Source organism: Dendrobium catenatum, unplaced genomic scaffold (genome assembly GCF_001605985.2).
Source record: "Dendrobium catenatum unplaced genomic scaffold, ASM160598v2 fragScaff_scaffold_1608, whole genome shotgun sequence".
In the NCBI taxonomy this organism is placed as follows: domain Eukaryota; kingdom Viridiplantae; phylum Streptophyta; class Magnoliopsida; order Asparagales; family Orchidaceae; genus Dendrobium; species Dendrobium catenatum.
Genome location: NW_021320070.1, coordinates 3,256,549 through 3,272,129, shown reverse-complemented (window position 1 = coordinate 3,272,129; position 15,581 = coordinate 3,256,549). Strand labels below are relative to the sequence as shown.

Genomic DNA, 15,581 nt, shown 5'->3' with positions numbered 1-15,581 from the left:
GCTCGGTACTGCTTAGTGGCACATTCTGGTTTGTCTCCGGGCGGCGTTCTGTGTCGGGTCTCCGCAGAGAATAATTTCTCAAGGGAGGGATCTTCTTGATTGGTTTCAATCACCTCCCTTACCTTTCAACGTCATTTTATTGCAACCCTAAGATTGTGTCTCTCTTACCTTCAAAATTAGGACCAACCTCACCATTTTTAGTGGCCTCCATAACCTTCATCTGCCGCTTGGTCTAATACCACAAAATTTGTGGCACCTTTACCACTAAGTGGATGATTTGATTGACTATCATCAATGGCCTCCATAACCTTCCTACATTGCTTTTTTCATCCGCCATTATTGTATATTTGTATTGTCTTAACTATAAGGGGAGAATTGACTTAGCTGTCCTTAGTGGCCTTCATGTGTTGCTCTATCAAGAAAAGGACAATCTTGATAAACTTTAATAAGGCAGAATCAATAATCGAGCTCCAGAAGAATGATCAAATTCGAGCTCGAACTCGACTAAAGCTTAAATGGCGTGCTCGAGCTTGGCTGGTGGCAATGGAGCTAGCTTGCGAGGCGTAAGAAAAACGGGCCAGTGTTTGCTTCTGCTTCCGATTTCAATTTTGGGTTCAACCTTTCACTTTTGCCTTCCACGTTCTGCTTCCGCTTTCGCCTTCCACGCTTCCGCCTTTTGCATTCATTATTCCGCCTTCTGCACTCGAGCGGCTCGACGAGTCAACAAGTCGAGGAGCACCTAAATCGAACTCGAGCTCGATTACCAACGAGCTCCTAAATCTGAGCTCGAAACTCGATAAATCTGACTCATGAGCTTGTTATCGAGTCAAACTCATAGTGGCTCATCATGAAAGAGCTTTTCATTATATTCATTTTATTTCAAGTCAAATAAAAAAAATAGTAATTATCTATATTTATTTAAATAATTTTAAAATATTATAAACACCTCATAATATTTTCCTACCCTACTTTTCATTTGCATTTGGATTACTACTAATTATAATATAAATTTTAAGAATTTTCTTATAGAATAAAAGTAAAATAATAAGGCAGAATCAATATTATTAGTTGATCCACCACAACGCTGAGGCGTAGCATAAGAAGAACTTGAAATGGTCTTTGTGAGCAGAGATTAAGACCTCACATGATATGTAAGATATGTAATATCATTATTTTTATATAAATATAAGTACTTAATTTATATTGCTATATTGATAATATAATTACTGATTAATCATATTATAAACAATTACGATAAAATTTTTTATAATGAAAATAAAATTGTTGTTTAACAGAAAAATTAAAACTAATGACCTCTTGTAAGTATTACAATATACATAAGAATAAACCACTTAATCCCAGGCAAAAAATGCAAACATAAAATTATTATTTTTGTAATAATTTAATTACATTTTGAGTGAATAATAACGAAATTGTTGTAAAATAAATTTGGAAGAGAACCCTTACTCAAATCTTTCTTTCACATTAATTTGAATTCTAATTTCTAACTAATAAAAACTAATAAGTCAAGAAAAAAAAACTAATAAGTCATTTAAAATTGTTTGGCGGGTTGTCAGGTAGACGATAGACCCGTTCAATGGCCGGCAACCTGAACGGGTCGTTGGGTCAAAATTTGGTTAAATCGGGACAAATGACTAGGTCTTAATTTGTTTTTCAATTTTTTTTATTTGAACATATTTTAATTAAAAATATATATTTAACAAATCAAGTAAATATTGTCATGGGCTATAAAATTTGTGATGGTAGAGATATAATATTGTACATCTTAGCGGTGCACGAATGTCCAAAACAAAAATTGATAAATGAAATAGATTGAAATCGTCATAATTTTTTTATGTGAAAAAACTTGTAATGGAAAAAATATTGCCCAACCAAAATGATTGAACTATGTAATAGTGATTTATAGTAATTGGCCCTCCATCAATTTGGAAACAATTAAATCAGAAAATATGGAGAATTGACAAAAATATGTAAGGGTTTTTAGGGGTGAATAACCTCATGTTTGAGGGTGGTTGTTTGATGGATGAGGTCGATGGCGGTTGGCACAGGGCCAACATTGATAACCAGGTAAAAACCAAAGCGGATACAGATGAGCATGTGATAGCGGCAATGAAGAACAAATGTTCAATGTGAAGACCAGATAAAAGTTCGACGAAAAAAACTGAACGAAGATTCGACGGCGGTTCTCTCTCTCTCTCTCTCTCTCTCCGTATTCAATGTCTGGTTATCCACAGGGCTCCGGTTATCCCTACGGCGCGCCGCCGGCGAATCCATACGGTTCTGCTCCGCCACAACCATATGGAGCAGCACCTCCGCAACCATATGGAGCCGCACCTCCGCAACCATATGGAGCTGCGTCGTCACAACCGCACGGTTACGGCGCTCCTCAACCATCGGCGCCTTACTCCAAGCCAGAGAAACCTGGAAAGACACAGGGAGTCGGATACGAGCATCCTCCTCCAGCAGCAGGGTACGGTACGGCGAGCCCTTTTGCTGCACTTCTGCCGTCGCAATTCCCGCCAGGAACGGACCCAAGCCTGGTGGCGTGCTTCCAGATGGCTGATCAGGACGGGAGCGGCCTGATAGACGACAAGGAGCTGCAGCGCGCTCTCTCCTCCTACGACCAGAGCTTCAGCCTACGCACAGTTCACCTCCTCATGTACCTTTTCACTTCCTCCAACATCCGCAAGATTGGTAAGAGTTTCTCGCCCCTTTTCTTCCTCAAAACCCTGATTTGATTAGTCTTTGATCCGGTTGGATATTGTTTTGCTCGGGAGTTGTAAAGGAGAAATCCCTGAGCGTACGGTTTTGGATTTCGGCCTTATGCGTACTTAAGTTGTAGAGTTTACGAATAAGTCCCGTCCCTTTCTTCGGTGTGTTTCATGGAGATGCTTCTTTGGTCCGATCGGTTTATTTACTTCTGCGATGTGCTATGATCCCTGTTTGATTCCGAGTTGACCTAAAACTATTAAAGTAATGTTTGATTTTAATTACATTTACTCAATTTTTGTGTTCGGTGGGTATGGAGGTGAATCTGTATTAGAAAGCACGCGTTTTATTCTTTGTGAATCTAGCCTTGATCCGGCAAGCTTAGTCCACTAGTACGGAGTAAACGGGTAAAAAAATGTAAGGAAATGCTGTTGCAATTTAAGTCAAATGGGCTCTTTACGTTCTTCAATTTCCGTTGAAATTAATAGAGTTCATGACATCATTTGTAAGTATTAATTTCAGAGTAAATTTAAGGGAATTTAGGTCCATGATGCAAAATATGTCACGATGTCTAAACCCTTTTTTTTGTGACAACCCAATTTTTTCTCTAAAAAGAACCTAGAGTCTGGTGGTTTCATTTGAGACGCTTGAACAAACTATGATTAGTTTTGATCGGTTCTTTTTATGTGTGGATCAATTGGTTAGATTAAGCTGGTAAGTGTTCTTAATCCTCATTTATCCCCAACTAAACGAATATGCTAAGCAATTGTGGTCCATTTTGGCAAGCTCACTGTTTTCTTTAATTGTTATTCAAACCAAATTGAAAAGTCAAATCTAATTAAAATTGTTTGATCTGATTCAAAAGATAATTTGTATGCTCTTGGTTCGTGAAAATGTATTATTTGTTTTTGTAAAATACCACGAACTCAAGGAGCCACGGCTCTCCTATGCTTATGTTGATTTTAATGCGATGCCTATAACCATTATTAGGAAATGTTGCTATTTTTAGTTCTCAAAATAAGTGATCTGCCTAGAACTGTGATCCAAGGGCTGCAACAAAAGCATTGGTGTGTCACTGATGCTTTGCAAATGCAGATCCTTTAGTCTGTGATACTACAATCCCTATATAAGCCTACGAGTAAATTAGTTTACTTCACAACATGACATTTTATCAGTTGAGGACCATTTGTTGCACTCAACTTCAGGCTTGGATAGGAAATGCAATATATTTATCACATTTAAAAGTCATTGCATTGTTTGTTATATGTTTATATTAATAAGATTATCAAAGATAAACTTGACCCAAAAGACAAGAAGTATTATTTCATATTTTCATTAGATATTGTGGAGATGAGTTTGGATGCAAATTCTTAGATATTGAAGTTAATGAAATTGTAAAAGTAGAAATGTTAATTTTAATAAATTTTTTCTATGCAAAGATAGGTCAAATACGACTGTAAAATACACTTCCATTCTAGAATAAAGTTGAATTAGAGGATGTATTTGTTCCAGAGCAAAAATAGGAAACACGTCATGAAACTCGAGAGCAGTCTGAGCTCAATACACTTGCAACCCAAGTTTGAAGGCCAGGAAAAACTCAGAAGCTAACTAACCGTTATTCTTCTTCACTTTCTTACTTGTTGTTTATAAATTTAAGAGAGTATGAGTGTTATAATAAAATTATACAAGTTAAGAAATATGTCAAATGGGAGATTGCCATAAAAGAAGAGATGGAATCTCTTTATGAGAATGAAACTTGGAAATTGACCAAGCTACGCAAAGACAAGATGGCATTGTAAAATAAGTTGATATATAAAGTGAATGAAGAATATATAAAAACTACAAGGTATAAAGAGGCTTTTTGTCAAGGGGTTCTAACAAAACGATGTCATGACTCAACCCATCACAACCCATATATTATTATATGTTATATTAGGTCGAGTACAAAATAGAGATTTTGCCTGAGATCTATTCGGAAGGAATTTCTTTTTATCATCCATTTTGACAACACAAAGCCACTAAACTATCAGTATATAGAAATAAAATAGAAGACACCATCCAACATGTATATATATATATACAATGACCATGATTTTCCAATAATTCCAAAAAAATTTTTTACTATATGTTTACAAAATAATCAATCTATTATTGAAAAGAGTATCTCTAACAACAAAACCATGACAAAACTCCATTGGGATCTTACTATTCTTTGGAACTTATAGATATAATGAATAATGAACAAACAATCCAGTAAGTTTTACGAAGCCTACAACTATATTCAATAGACATAAATAAAATAATATGCATGTTATTAATTAGGTGATCATAAGAATTAAATGTTGGGGAGAGGGGAAGTAAAACAGGCAACGAAATAAACAAGAAATTGAAAATACAGTAGAAAAGAAAGAACACTAGGATTTTGTTGGGGATGATGAGGAGTAATCACCACAATGACGAAACAAGCAAGAAATTAAAAGCAACGAAAAAGTAAAGGACACCATGATTTAGTGTAGAAAAATTCAAAATAGGAAAAAAAAACCACAGTCACATCACACCAAGAAGTCCACTTTGAAAATTGAGAGAAAAAAAAATACAAATCTCTCTTCTCTCTCACTCTCTCACTCTCTCATTGCTTCTCTTCTCACATGCATCATTCTTAATGTCAACATACTCAAAATATAAGAGAAAGCTAAGTAAAATAACCCCAAGGGACGCAACCCTTCAAACTAACGAGAAAGAAAATTGTCCAGTTCGTCTTGAAGCGCTACGGTGCCAGTTAGGCATTGCGGCGCTCAAACCTCTGTCTTGATCTGCTGCGGCGTCGTATCTATACCATTGTGGTGCTCAGCTCTCTGTCATTTAGCTCTGGGGCGCTCGGGAACACAACTTCGGGGCGTTTGCATACGCAGCATTAGGGCGTTGTACGGAAAAAAAAATTTTCAGGTGCAATGCACCCGCACCCGAACCCAAGCAGAGGGTAAGCCCCTCATCCTGGAAAATGTAGCACCCAAAGATTTCAATGAAAACGAGATCGATGGGTTGCGAAAGTTCTGGGTTGGGGACACTTGAAATACGTTCGAACGTCTGCTTCAATCATGGATTAAGCAGCATCTAAACTATTGAAAGTGGTACGCCACTGCGTGTATGGATTACTCTTGTTCCCTTGAGATCGTAGAAACATGACTTGTTACCATCTTAGTGAGCACGAGAAACTTGAGGCCCGAGGCAATAAAACAATCTGATTGATCAACACAATTATATTCCATACATACCAGATTTAACATAGAAAGCTCGAAACTGGCAAAAAATCATGGAGTCACACCACACTAAGAAATCCTCTATGAAAATTCAAGAGAAATAGTACATATCTCTCATTTTTCTCATTCTCTCCTTCTCTTCTCTCTTGCACCATTCTCAAACTAAAACATACAAAGAGATTCTATACAACCACCAAGGGACACAACCCTTGATGAAAAATGAGAAAGAAAACTATCTAGTCAGCCTCGCAGCGCTGTGGTGCCAAGTTGGAGCGTCATGGCGCTCCCACTCTATTATTTCAGCTTGCACAACAGCTCTGCAGCTCGAGTACATAGCATCAGAACACTGTATGGAAAAAAAATTTCATGTGCAAAGCACTCAGCTCGAACCCAAGTAGGGGAGGACCCCCATTGAGCTTAACAGATTTAATTGAGGTTTAAGACAATAGTACAACCCAATTGATCAAACATAATCAAATCTCGCATTGAACTAATATTAAACATGTACTGAATAAGTAAATCTCTATGCTACTCATGTATAGGTATCATATTCAGGCAATTATAATCAAGATTATCATTTTAAAATCATATATCGTATAAGTAACCATATCATATAATTTTTTTTTTGTAATTTCATTTATTATACAAAACAACATTTTATACAGTATACTAAGCAAGATAGGAATTCTGGCTAATCATATCATATCATGTGATGTTTTTCCTTTACCAATCATTACATCATGTGGTATAGTATTATATAATGTCATATAAATAAGAAGTAAGAACAATTTGGTGGCAAAATCATATCACATTTTCCCCTATATTTCTCATTATTTATCGAGTTCACACTACTAAACCATATTTAAAAGAAAGCTCGTCAGGCTACCCTCCTGTACAGGGTATCATAAATACTTGATCCTAAATCATATAGTAATCATCCTTCTTTGCATGCACATATTTCACGGCATATATAACATAATAAACGAATGATATTATATTTAATATTCAAATCATTATATCAATTCTAGTGCATATAAAATTTACATATAAATAAGGAATAATGAAATCCATAAGAAAATTCAGTGTAACCTTTTTTACATGTATATGACTATAATATATGAATTATAACACATATCATACACTTTTATTAATAAATTTTTACAATTATTTATCAAATTTCGAAATTTTTTTAAATTACTCAAACTAGAATATTTTCCCCAAAATATAGAAATACCTAGTGAAAATTCAATATGATCTTATCAATATATGCATAATGATTAAAACTATTATATACTATAGTTACATGGTAAGACTTTGCCAGAAATTAATATATTGCAACTTCTATAAGTTTTGATCAAACTAAAATTTAGAAAAAATACAAAAAATGAAATTATTGAAATGAATGGTAGGGTAATTGTAGTCTATCTTGACTCTTAAGATGAACAATTTTCCCAACTGACCCGTTCAGTGAAAACGGCTTTATGACCCTCAAATCTATCTTTATCTCTTCTCACCTCTTTCTTTTTCTCCCCTGTACAATATAGGAAGATGAAATAAAATGAATGAGTGCTTTCCTGAAGTGGGAGTTGATTTTTATAATAAAATAAGTTAAAAGTATATTTGGAATTATGTAAATTGTTTATTTTTTAGCCTAAAGTTTTTATAAATCTTTTTATATCTTCAAATCTTTGGCTATAAAAATTATAGAAAATATTTATAAATAGCTTATCATATTTAGAATACTCTGGTGAAAAACATCAAAATTTATAGAATTCCATATGTCTATCAAAATTTTATCAATTTGATGATTAGGCAATGAAGATTACAACATTATTGTATGGGTTTGCTCCCGCATGCTTATCGACTTCACAAAAAGTAATTGGGGTGATGTCTACTGTGAGATCTCATAAAGTAGATGCTGAGTTCACCTCCTTGGCCTTAATTTTCTTCGCACTTGTCATGGAGTTTGCTTGCTCATAGCCCATGAGTATGGGCAGGACTCTTGCGATATGCATTGAGCAAGCTAGACTGGGCTCATTGTTGCCTCCCTCTGTGGGAACCATTCGTGGGCGTCGACTAGAGTCAATGAGTACACTCATTTAATATTCCTACCTTGCTGAGCTCCACCACGAGGCTCCACAGATGGCAACACTCCTTCGTGTCATGGCCGTGATCTTTGTGAAAGGCATAATATCTTCAAGTATCTCAAGTGTGCGCGTTCATATTTTTTGGCTGCACATACCTAAAGAACTCCTTGTTCTAGATGGTCTCACCATGCTCGGCCATAGACACTCTCAGCGGAGTATATGAGGGATAGGTCGGCGGACATTGTGTGACTTATTCGTGGTATGGGCGTGTGGCATGAGGAAGTTCTACCATCAGCGCGGATGGTCCTACAATTCTCAGCAGCTTTGGTTGTATGGGTGCTTGTGGATGCTTAGGGCAACGACAATTTCACGGTAGGATAGGACTTCTCTCCCTCCTATCCTTGGGATGAATTATTTCTCTTTCGCTTCTTTATTATTGCTCTCTCCTAGTGGTGAGTTCGCATGGGCTATTAGTTGAGGAAGATTCAGCCAGCTTGTTGTATTCTGCAATGTTTACATGGTTGTTGGCTAGCTCTAACAATTCAGCAAGAGTCTTTGTGATGAGGACATCCGATCGTATAAAGTTTATCAGAGAAGGAACCAAATATCAACGGCCACGACTAGGCCACTTTATTTTTGATCTATTATTTGTATTTGATTTATTTATGTATCTTTTTCATTTTTACCCTCACTTGAAAGAGTAGGTTTATTTGACCCCAGGGGGTACTTTTGTCTTTAGGAATGTTATTGTAGTTTGGCTATTTATAGCCCCTTTCCCCTCCTTTGAGAGGATGATGATTATAATGATTAAAATTTCAGCATTTGTGTTCTTTGTGAGTTCATGTGAGAGCTTGTTTGAGATCCCTAGATAAGAGCAACGTACTACCACCAACTGCAGGAAGCATCTGTGCTCGTGGTTCACCTCGTCCACCAACCCCCCTCCCTTTCTCTCCTAGCCGCCGGCCCCAAGCCCTCCCCTCCTACTAGCCGCCGGCTTAAACTCCACCCAAAACCTTCCTAGCCACCGGACATACATCCTCTCCTCCACCTAGCCGCCGGCCCAACACCCCCTCCACCTAGCTGTCGGCCCCAAGCCCTCCCCTCCTACTAGCTGCCGGCCCAAACTCCACCCAAACCCTTCCTAGCCTCTGGCCACATCACCCTCCCTTACCTCCAAATTTCAAATCACAAAATTAATTCTTTCCTTTTATGATATTTCTAAATTAGGAAGGTTTTAATTTCATATTTCCAATTATTTGAATTTGAATTTTCCTTCCTAAAATAGGCCCAAATTAAGAGTGTAAGCGAGGGGAACCTTATAGTAACTATTCTAATTGTTTAATTGGGGATTCTCTTTTGAAACCCCCACATTAGCATGGTCTAAATTGATGTGACTATTTTATGATCCTAAACTTTTCTTATGTAATTGATTGTCTAAGTTTAATCTCTATCTTGTTGGTTTAAAACTTTGCTAAGAAACGCGAGAAGATTAATTAATTGCAAAGCTCTACTCATGTATGTGTAATTTTCTAATCAATTGTATTTGCCTTTGCACGTAGTCCTACATCACTTTGGCTGCTACAAGCCAAGTACATATCTTAACGTGCCCTCTCTCAGTCCTTGAGTCGGTGCGGTCTGGGCGATTGTAGGCTCTAAGTTCTTCACTTCATGCATCTTGCTTTGGAACCTTACTATGAAGTTCCTTATGAATTCTCCTAGCTCCTGCCTCACCTTCAGTAGAGTTTACGAGATCTTTTGGGCTTCCGAACAATAACAAATTGAATTACAAACAATATTTTTTTGAACTTATAGAAAGAGGTGATTACCCCAAATGACAGGTGAGTTAATCACCTTCGCGCCGACTCCTTGAGTGTAGTAAAGAATAGACGACGCTTGAGGGATTCGTTAATATCCAAAAGAGATGTCATTGATTCAAAGGTCACCACATGGTTAGTTAGATCAGTCTTCCCATTATAGAAATTCAAGTGTGGCACCTTAAATTTGGGAGGTGGCTTAGCCTTGGTGATCTCTCTCAAGAAAGCATTAGTGAGTTCAAGCTAGATCATTCTAACTCACAGAGTAGCCGAGCTGTAATCCTTTTCACTCATCAACATGCGAGTGGGATTAAGAATGGGCGTCAAGATTGAGCTCTATCTTTTGGGGTCCTGCAGCGAACAACCAAGTCAGAAGAACCCCCGGGGTACCTTCCCTTCGGCTTCACACTTGAAGACAATTCAAAGGGTCTTAAATTATCTTCATTATTCTTTTTTCCATCTCCAACAGATCACGACGAGTTGTGTATTCGACATTCTGCATGTTTAAAGAGGGCTCTTATTGATTCTTCTCGTCGAGTAGGGTCTGTCTTTCCGTCACTGGCATCAATCCACATTCATTGCACCTGAGAGGATGTTTGATCCATATTTCTTTGTGAATGAAACCTATCCTTACTAGCAGGCTTACCTTGTGAGTGGATGACCTGGGAACTCTTGAGTGAATGGAGAAAGGGTGGAGGGAGAGAGAAAAGAACTAGAGAAGAAGAGAGAATCCATAGAAAATTTAAGGAAATTGTAAATCTCAAACTAGCTTAAAATCCTCATAATTTGTTAACAGTAAAAAAAAGCCTCAGATTGTTCCTCACCACCCCTTATTCATAGGGTTCTGAGGGCTAGAGGAAAGGCTACATAAAAAAAAAATAAAAAATATAATGCTACATAGAATACACGTATAATGCTACAGAGATTACAATAGACATTTGTCATCCTTCAATTGGCTGTAGGAGGGCAAGGTTGAATAGCCTTTTTATGACTACCTCTAGGGCAACCTTAGTGGTGCTGAGTTGGCAAACTAACTTGATTGAGTATGTTGGCGAGTGTTGAGATAAGGAAACCTGCAACAAACAAGCTTGCTAATATTGTTGGCAACTTGTGTGAGAGATCTTGAATCGCCTAAGGAGAGAGAGAGAGACGAGCGAGATGTTTTCGTGGGAAGGGAGAGGTTACAGGTTGGATGGTCGCAATAAGATGATCTGAGGGTCCCGTGAATAAACGTTTTTATGTAGCTAAGCTTGGTGAACTTGTATGAAAATGATCGTTCTGGGAGAGCGAGTGACTGAGATGGCGATCTATGTACGTGGCGGGTGCCGAGTTGCTAACTTGACAAGAAATTCCTGCTTCACCTTGTAGATGGCTGAGCTCCTTGGTAAGCCCAAACGAGTACCGTCGATTGATCATGCAGGGCAAGATCTCCTACATGTTCCTGGCGATCAACGTCTATCGAATTGTTAGACGAGTTCTTGATTTGGGCCAACCATATGTGGCGTTCATGACTTGCTGGCTACCTTCTAAATACCTGTGAAGACATATGCAAGTGTATAATATCATTGTCTTTATTCATATGAAATGTAATCTCTTTGTATGTACTACTTTTAAAGCCTAGTGGAATATTTAATTTCTCTGTGTGGCTATGGACTTGGTTGAATTTGATTAAGCTACGTATATGAGTCATGAATTTGAAATCTTTGTGTGATTATTATATTGTCTTCATTTACTTTTTGCTTGAAAATTTTATCATTTTCTTAACATATGTTCTTTTCTTTTTTGAAGATTACACTGAAGATAATGACAAAAATAATGAATTCAGATATTTGTAATTTATTAGTATTGAATACAGAGTGGATGCAACATCGCTTGCAATCTGTTGGCCCCTCAAACCTCATGTATTGCTGTTCTTTTTCGCAGGTCCAAAAGAATTCACCTCATTATTCTACAGTCTTCAGAACTGGAGGGTAGCCATCTTATTTTCCTTAACAAAAGTTCTCATGCAGTAGACTTATTTTGCTAATCTATTTGGACAGTCCATAGTGTTCATCAATGGGTATTACTGCAGGCCATCTTTGAGAGATTTGATCGTGATCGCAGCGGCAGGATCGACGCATCAGAGCTACGAGAAGCCCTTCTAAGCCTGGGATACTCAGTTTCCCCTGTCGTGCTTGATCTGCTTCTCACCAAGTATGACAAAAGCAGTGGCAAGATCAAGGCCATTGAATATGACAACTTCATCGAGTATGATCCTTGTCCTCACTCCTCTCCATCTTTATGAAACAAGTTTGCTAATGTGCCTCCTTTTTGCATGTTCCATTTTGAAATACAGATGCTGCCTTACTGTTAAGGTAATGCCTTTATTTTTTTAATCACTGATTTAGGTTTCATTTGGGACAGATTTCTTACTGCTTCGTGAAGAGGCTTTCTAGTACAGAAATGTACTAAAAAGCCGCTTCAAGAACCAGTAAGAAAGCCGTCCCAAGCGAAACCTTAATAAGGTATGTTTCTTTTCCACGGAACTAAGTAATTGTGTGTGTTGTGTTGGAATTTGGCAGGGTTTGACTGATAAATTCAAGGAGAAGGACACAATGTACACTGGCTCTGCGACTTTCACCTATGAATCCTTCATGTTAACTGTGCTTCCATTCCTCATTGCCTAGTTATTGGCTGCCAGCCTTTGGATTGATACAATAACATTTGCATTTGATCTATCTTTGAGCTGCTGTAGGTTCGCTGAGCTTGTTGTGAGTATGCTTCCTTCATTTCTGTCGTATGGTGGATAATATCATAATACAGTTTGTTGTTTAATAAACTCTATCTTCATAACAAACGCTATTAGAGCTAATGATTCAACTATGAACGAGTGATTAATACGTTTTGCAGTTCTTATTTGTTATGAGTCTTGATAGTTTCTATCATCCTATGTTGTTGAGATAATTTCAACAATAAGTATTGTCACAAGGGCTCTACATTGGAGAGATTATTAGGTGCGGAGTGCAGACGGGGAGAACCGTCCGCACAAGTATTGGGTACCTAGCGGTACCCGCACTCGGTACCGTTGAGTACAACTAGGTATCCAGTGCTTGTGCGGACGGTGCGCACTCTGCACCTAATAATTTTTCTGTACATTGAGGGGGCTTCTGATGCATGATGTTTAATGAATGGTTTCAAACAAGGAGAATATGGTAAAGATTGACATAATAGAAAAAGAAAATCATAGTAAAACTGAAAGTATGTTTTGAGTTATTATTGTAACCATGGTAATGATCCTTGTTCATTAAGTCAAAGTATTTTTGAGTTGATGGAGATTCATCTGCTAATCTAGTGTTCTTAACTTGGGGTTTTGCATTCCATCATCTACAGATGATTTAGGCTTCGTTTGGGACAGTTTTAGATTATTATTATTTTATTATTTTAAGAGTTTTTTTTTAACTAAAATTAGCTTTACAAAGCAATAAGAAACTCTCCTTAGGTTTTATTTGGAATAATTATTTTACTACCTTTTAAAGTAGCCTTTTATTAAAAAATTTCTAGTTAAAAAAAATTTATATTAAAAAGGTGTTTTAAAATCATTAATAAAACAGTTCCAAATGAAGTCTTAATCTTTATTTAGAACAACTTTTGATTATTATTTTCAAGAAATTTCTATGTCAAAAAATTGCTATGAAAATTAGCAATAAAAATGTCTCAAATGAAGTCTTAAGAGCCGACCTGACAAGTGAGCTCGGAAAGCAAGCTCTTCCAACTTTTGCATAAAGGGTTACATATGAAGGAATTATATCTAGTTGGTATTGTGAGGTCTCTCTCAGCTCTTTCTCCACCCCCAACTCCCAAGAGTTGTTAAATTGTCGATGTGCCAACCCACTTCCATTCAACCAAAAGCTTTAAAAAAGAGGGAGGTCGGTCTAAACATGAGAAATTATTTTATACAGGTACCGAACGATTCAAAGGTGAATTAGGATGTGCCACGTAATCCCATACATAATATCGGTACACAGCAAAAAAAAAATAATATGATGCATTCTGATTCGCTTCTGGATACGGTCTAGTGACTGCACAAAATAATTTCTTTCGAAACAGACAAAGCACACTGGTTTCGGTTGCAAAAAAAAAAAAAAGGTTAGGATATTATGATCTAATTTTTATTAGAATAGTCTTAAAACTCTGGGAAATATTGTATTTTCTCTGTTGATTGACATATAAATGTCTTAATATTATATTATTTTATCATACATTTTATAGGAAATATCTTCTTTATAGTTTAAATTTAATTGTAAGTTAAAATCATGCAATTTCTTACATTTAAATATAATAGAAATAATATATGTCCAATTTTGATAGCATTTTTTATTTTATAATTATTTACTAAATTTCTTATAACAACACTAATTCAATTTTTCTTAGTTGCAAATAATTTGGCTCAAGCCTTAGGGACATCACTAAATGCATACCACATAGTTCTCTTTCTTGAGCAATAAGAATACTAAAATCTCTCCCCTCAACATGGGAACAGCTCATTTTTTTTTTCGGAACGGGGGTATCGGCCCGCTTCCACGTCAGCTTGTGACGCGCTTAACGATGTCCACTAATCCCTCGGCGAGTCTACCAGCAACCAACCCCACAGGTGCATGACCCACAATTCTTTTCTCTCCACCTAAAGAGTCGTGCTGTATGAGAGGGGATTCGAACTTGAGATGGGGGGTTCCCAACCAAGCAAGCCCACCAACCCACCTAAGTCCAGTGGGGTAACAACTCAAATTTTAACTTCTTATAATGTTTCGAACCGGTCAATATGGTCAAGTAGGTTTGGACTAGCTGAGAGTGAGGATTTGCTTGAAACGACTTTTTTGCTGCTTCTTGAAACAATTTTTTAAGACAATAATTTTAATTTTTGTACTAAAATGTAAGTTAAGTAGTAAGAAAACTATTTCAATGAAGCATGAGTGTGTTAGAGAGCATTCCCTTAGCATCAAAAGAGGCTTAGGGTCTATTTGGACTGATTCCAATTTTTTATGTACCTAACACATGCAATTCATCTTAGTCTATTGGTTGAGAGCTTTGACTATCAATTAAAATATCTCGGGTTATAATATCACATATGTGATGTGTGCATGAGTTTACTTTAATTGAACTAAATGTCCCTTTTCAAGAAATATTTAGCATATATAATAATATTAATATGATAACATTATAATTCTAATAATTGTAATATCCTCTAACATACTCATGATGTTATAACAAATAGCATCGAGAGTTTATATTGTGCAAGAAGAATCTCAAAATTTAAGCCAACAACTGTCTAACAATTTTTTGAAATATATGAAGAAATCGAAAACAAACGAGATATTAACTTTGGGCTAACCTTTCTAGAAAATGAAGGTTCCAAAATTGTTATGAGAGATAGGATCTTCATGGAGTCCTCTTAGGATCCTCATAAAATATTTACAAAATCTTTAAGGGATCTTCATATGAGCATCGGGCGGCAATTGCTCTTTCTTAAAAAAATTTATTATAATTCTTTAGGTAATTTATCCCTCTCAATCTGTTTTTTAGTCTTTATTATAAGGGATTTTAGGCAATCCCCCCCTCCCCCCAAATAAAAAAAAAACTTAAATTGTTATGGCTTTTACGTAATTGCCCCTAGCATAATTGAACACATTTTGTAAATGTGTTATTGTTAGAAT

General features: G+C 36.6%; 1 protein-coding gene across 1 annotated transcript; it reads left to right on the top strand.

Annotated features, from left to right (window-relative positions):
• The first annotated feature begins 2,209 nt into the window (after positions 1-2,209).
• Positions 2,210-12,786, top strand: LOC110114498 (probable calcium-binding protein CML49). The gene is made up of 5 exons (XM_020847402.2): positions 2,210-2,715; positions 11,815-11,861; positions 11,963-12,138; positions 12,227-12,245; positions 12,453-12,786. The coding sequence occupies exons 1-5, from the start codon at positions 2,238-2,240 to the stop codon at positions 12,555-12,557; spliced, it is 825 nt and encodes a 274-aa protein (XP_020703061.1). The 5' UTR covers positions 2,210-2,237; the 3' UTR covers positions 12,558-12,786.
• Positions 12,787-15,581: the final 2,795 nt, after the last annotated feature.

What these genes read in the sequence shown, in the direction of transcription:
- LOC110114498 (XM_020847402.2), top strand. Translation starts at nt 2,238, where the DNA reads ATGTCTGGTTATCCACAGGGCTCCGGTTATCCCTACGGCGCGCCGCCG. An exon ending in CTCCAACATCCGCAAGATTG is followed by an intron (nt 2,716 to 11,814) that starts GTAAGAGTTTCT and finishes TCTTTTTCGCAG; the next exon opens with GTCCAAAAGAATTCACCTCA. An exon ending in ACAGTCTTCAGAACTGGAGG is followed by an intron (nt 11,862 to 11,962) that starts GTAGCCATCTTA and finishes GTATTACTGCAG; the next exon opens with GCCATCTTTGAGAGATTTGA.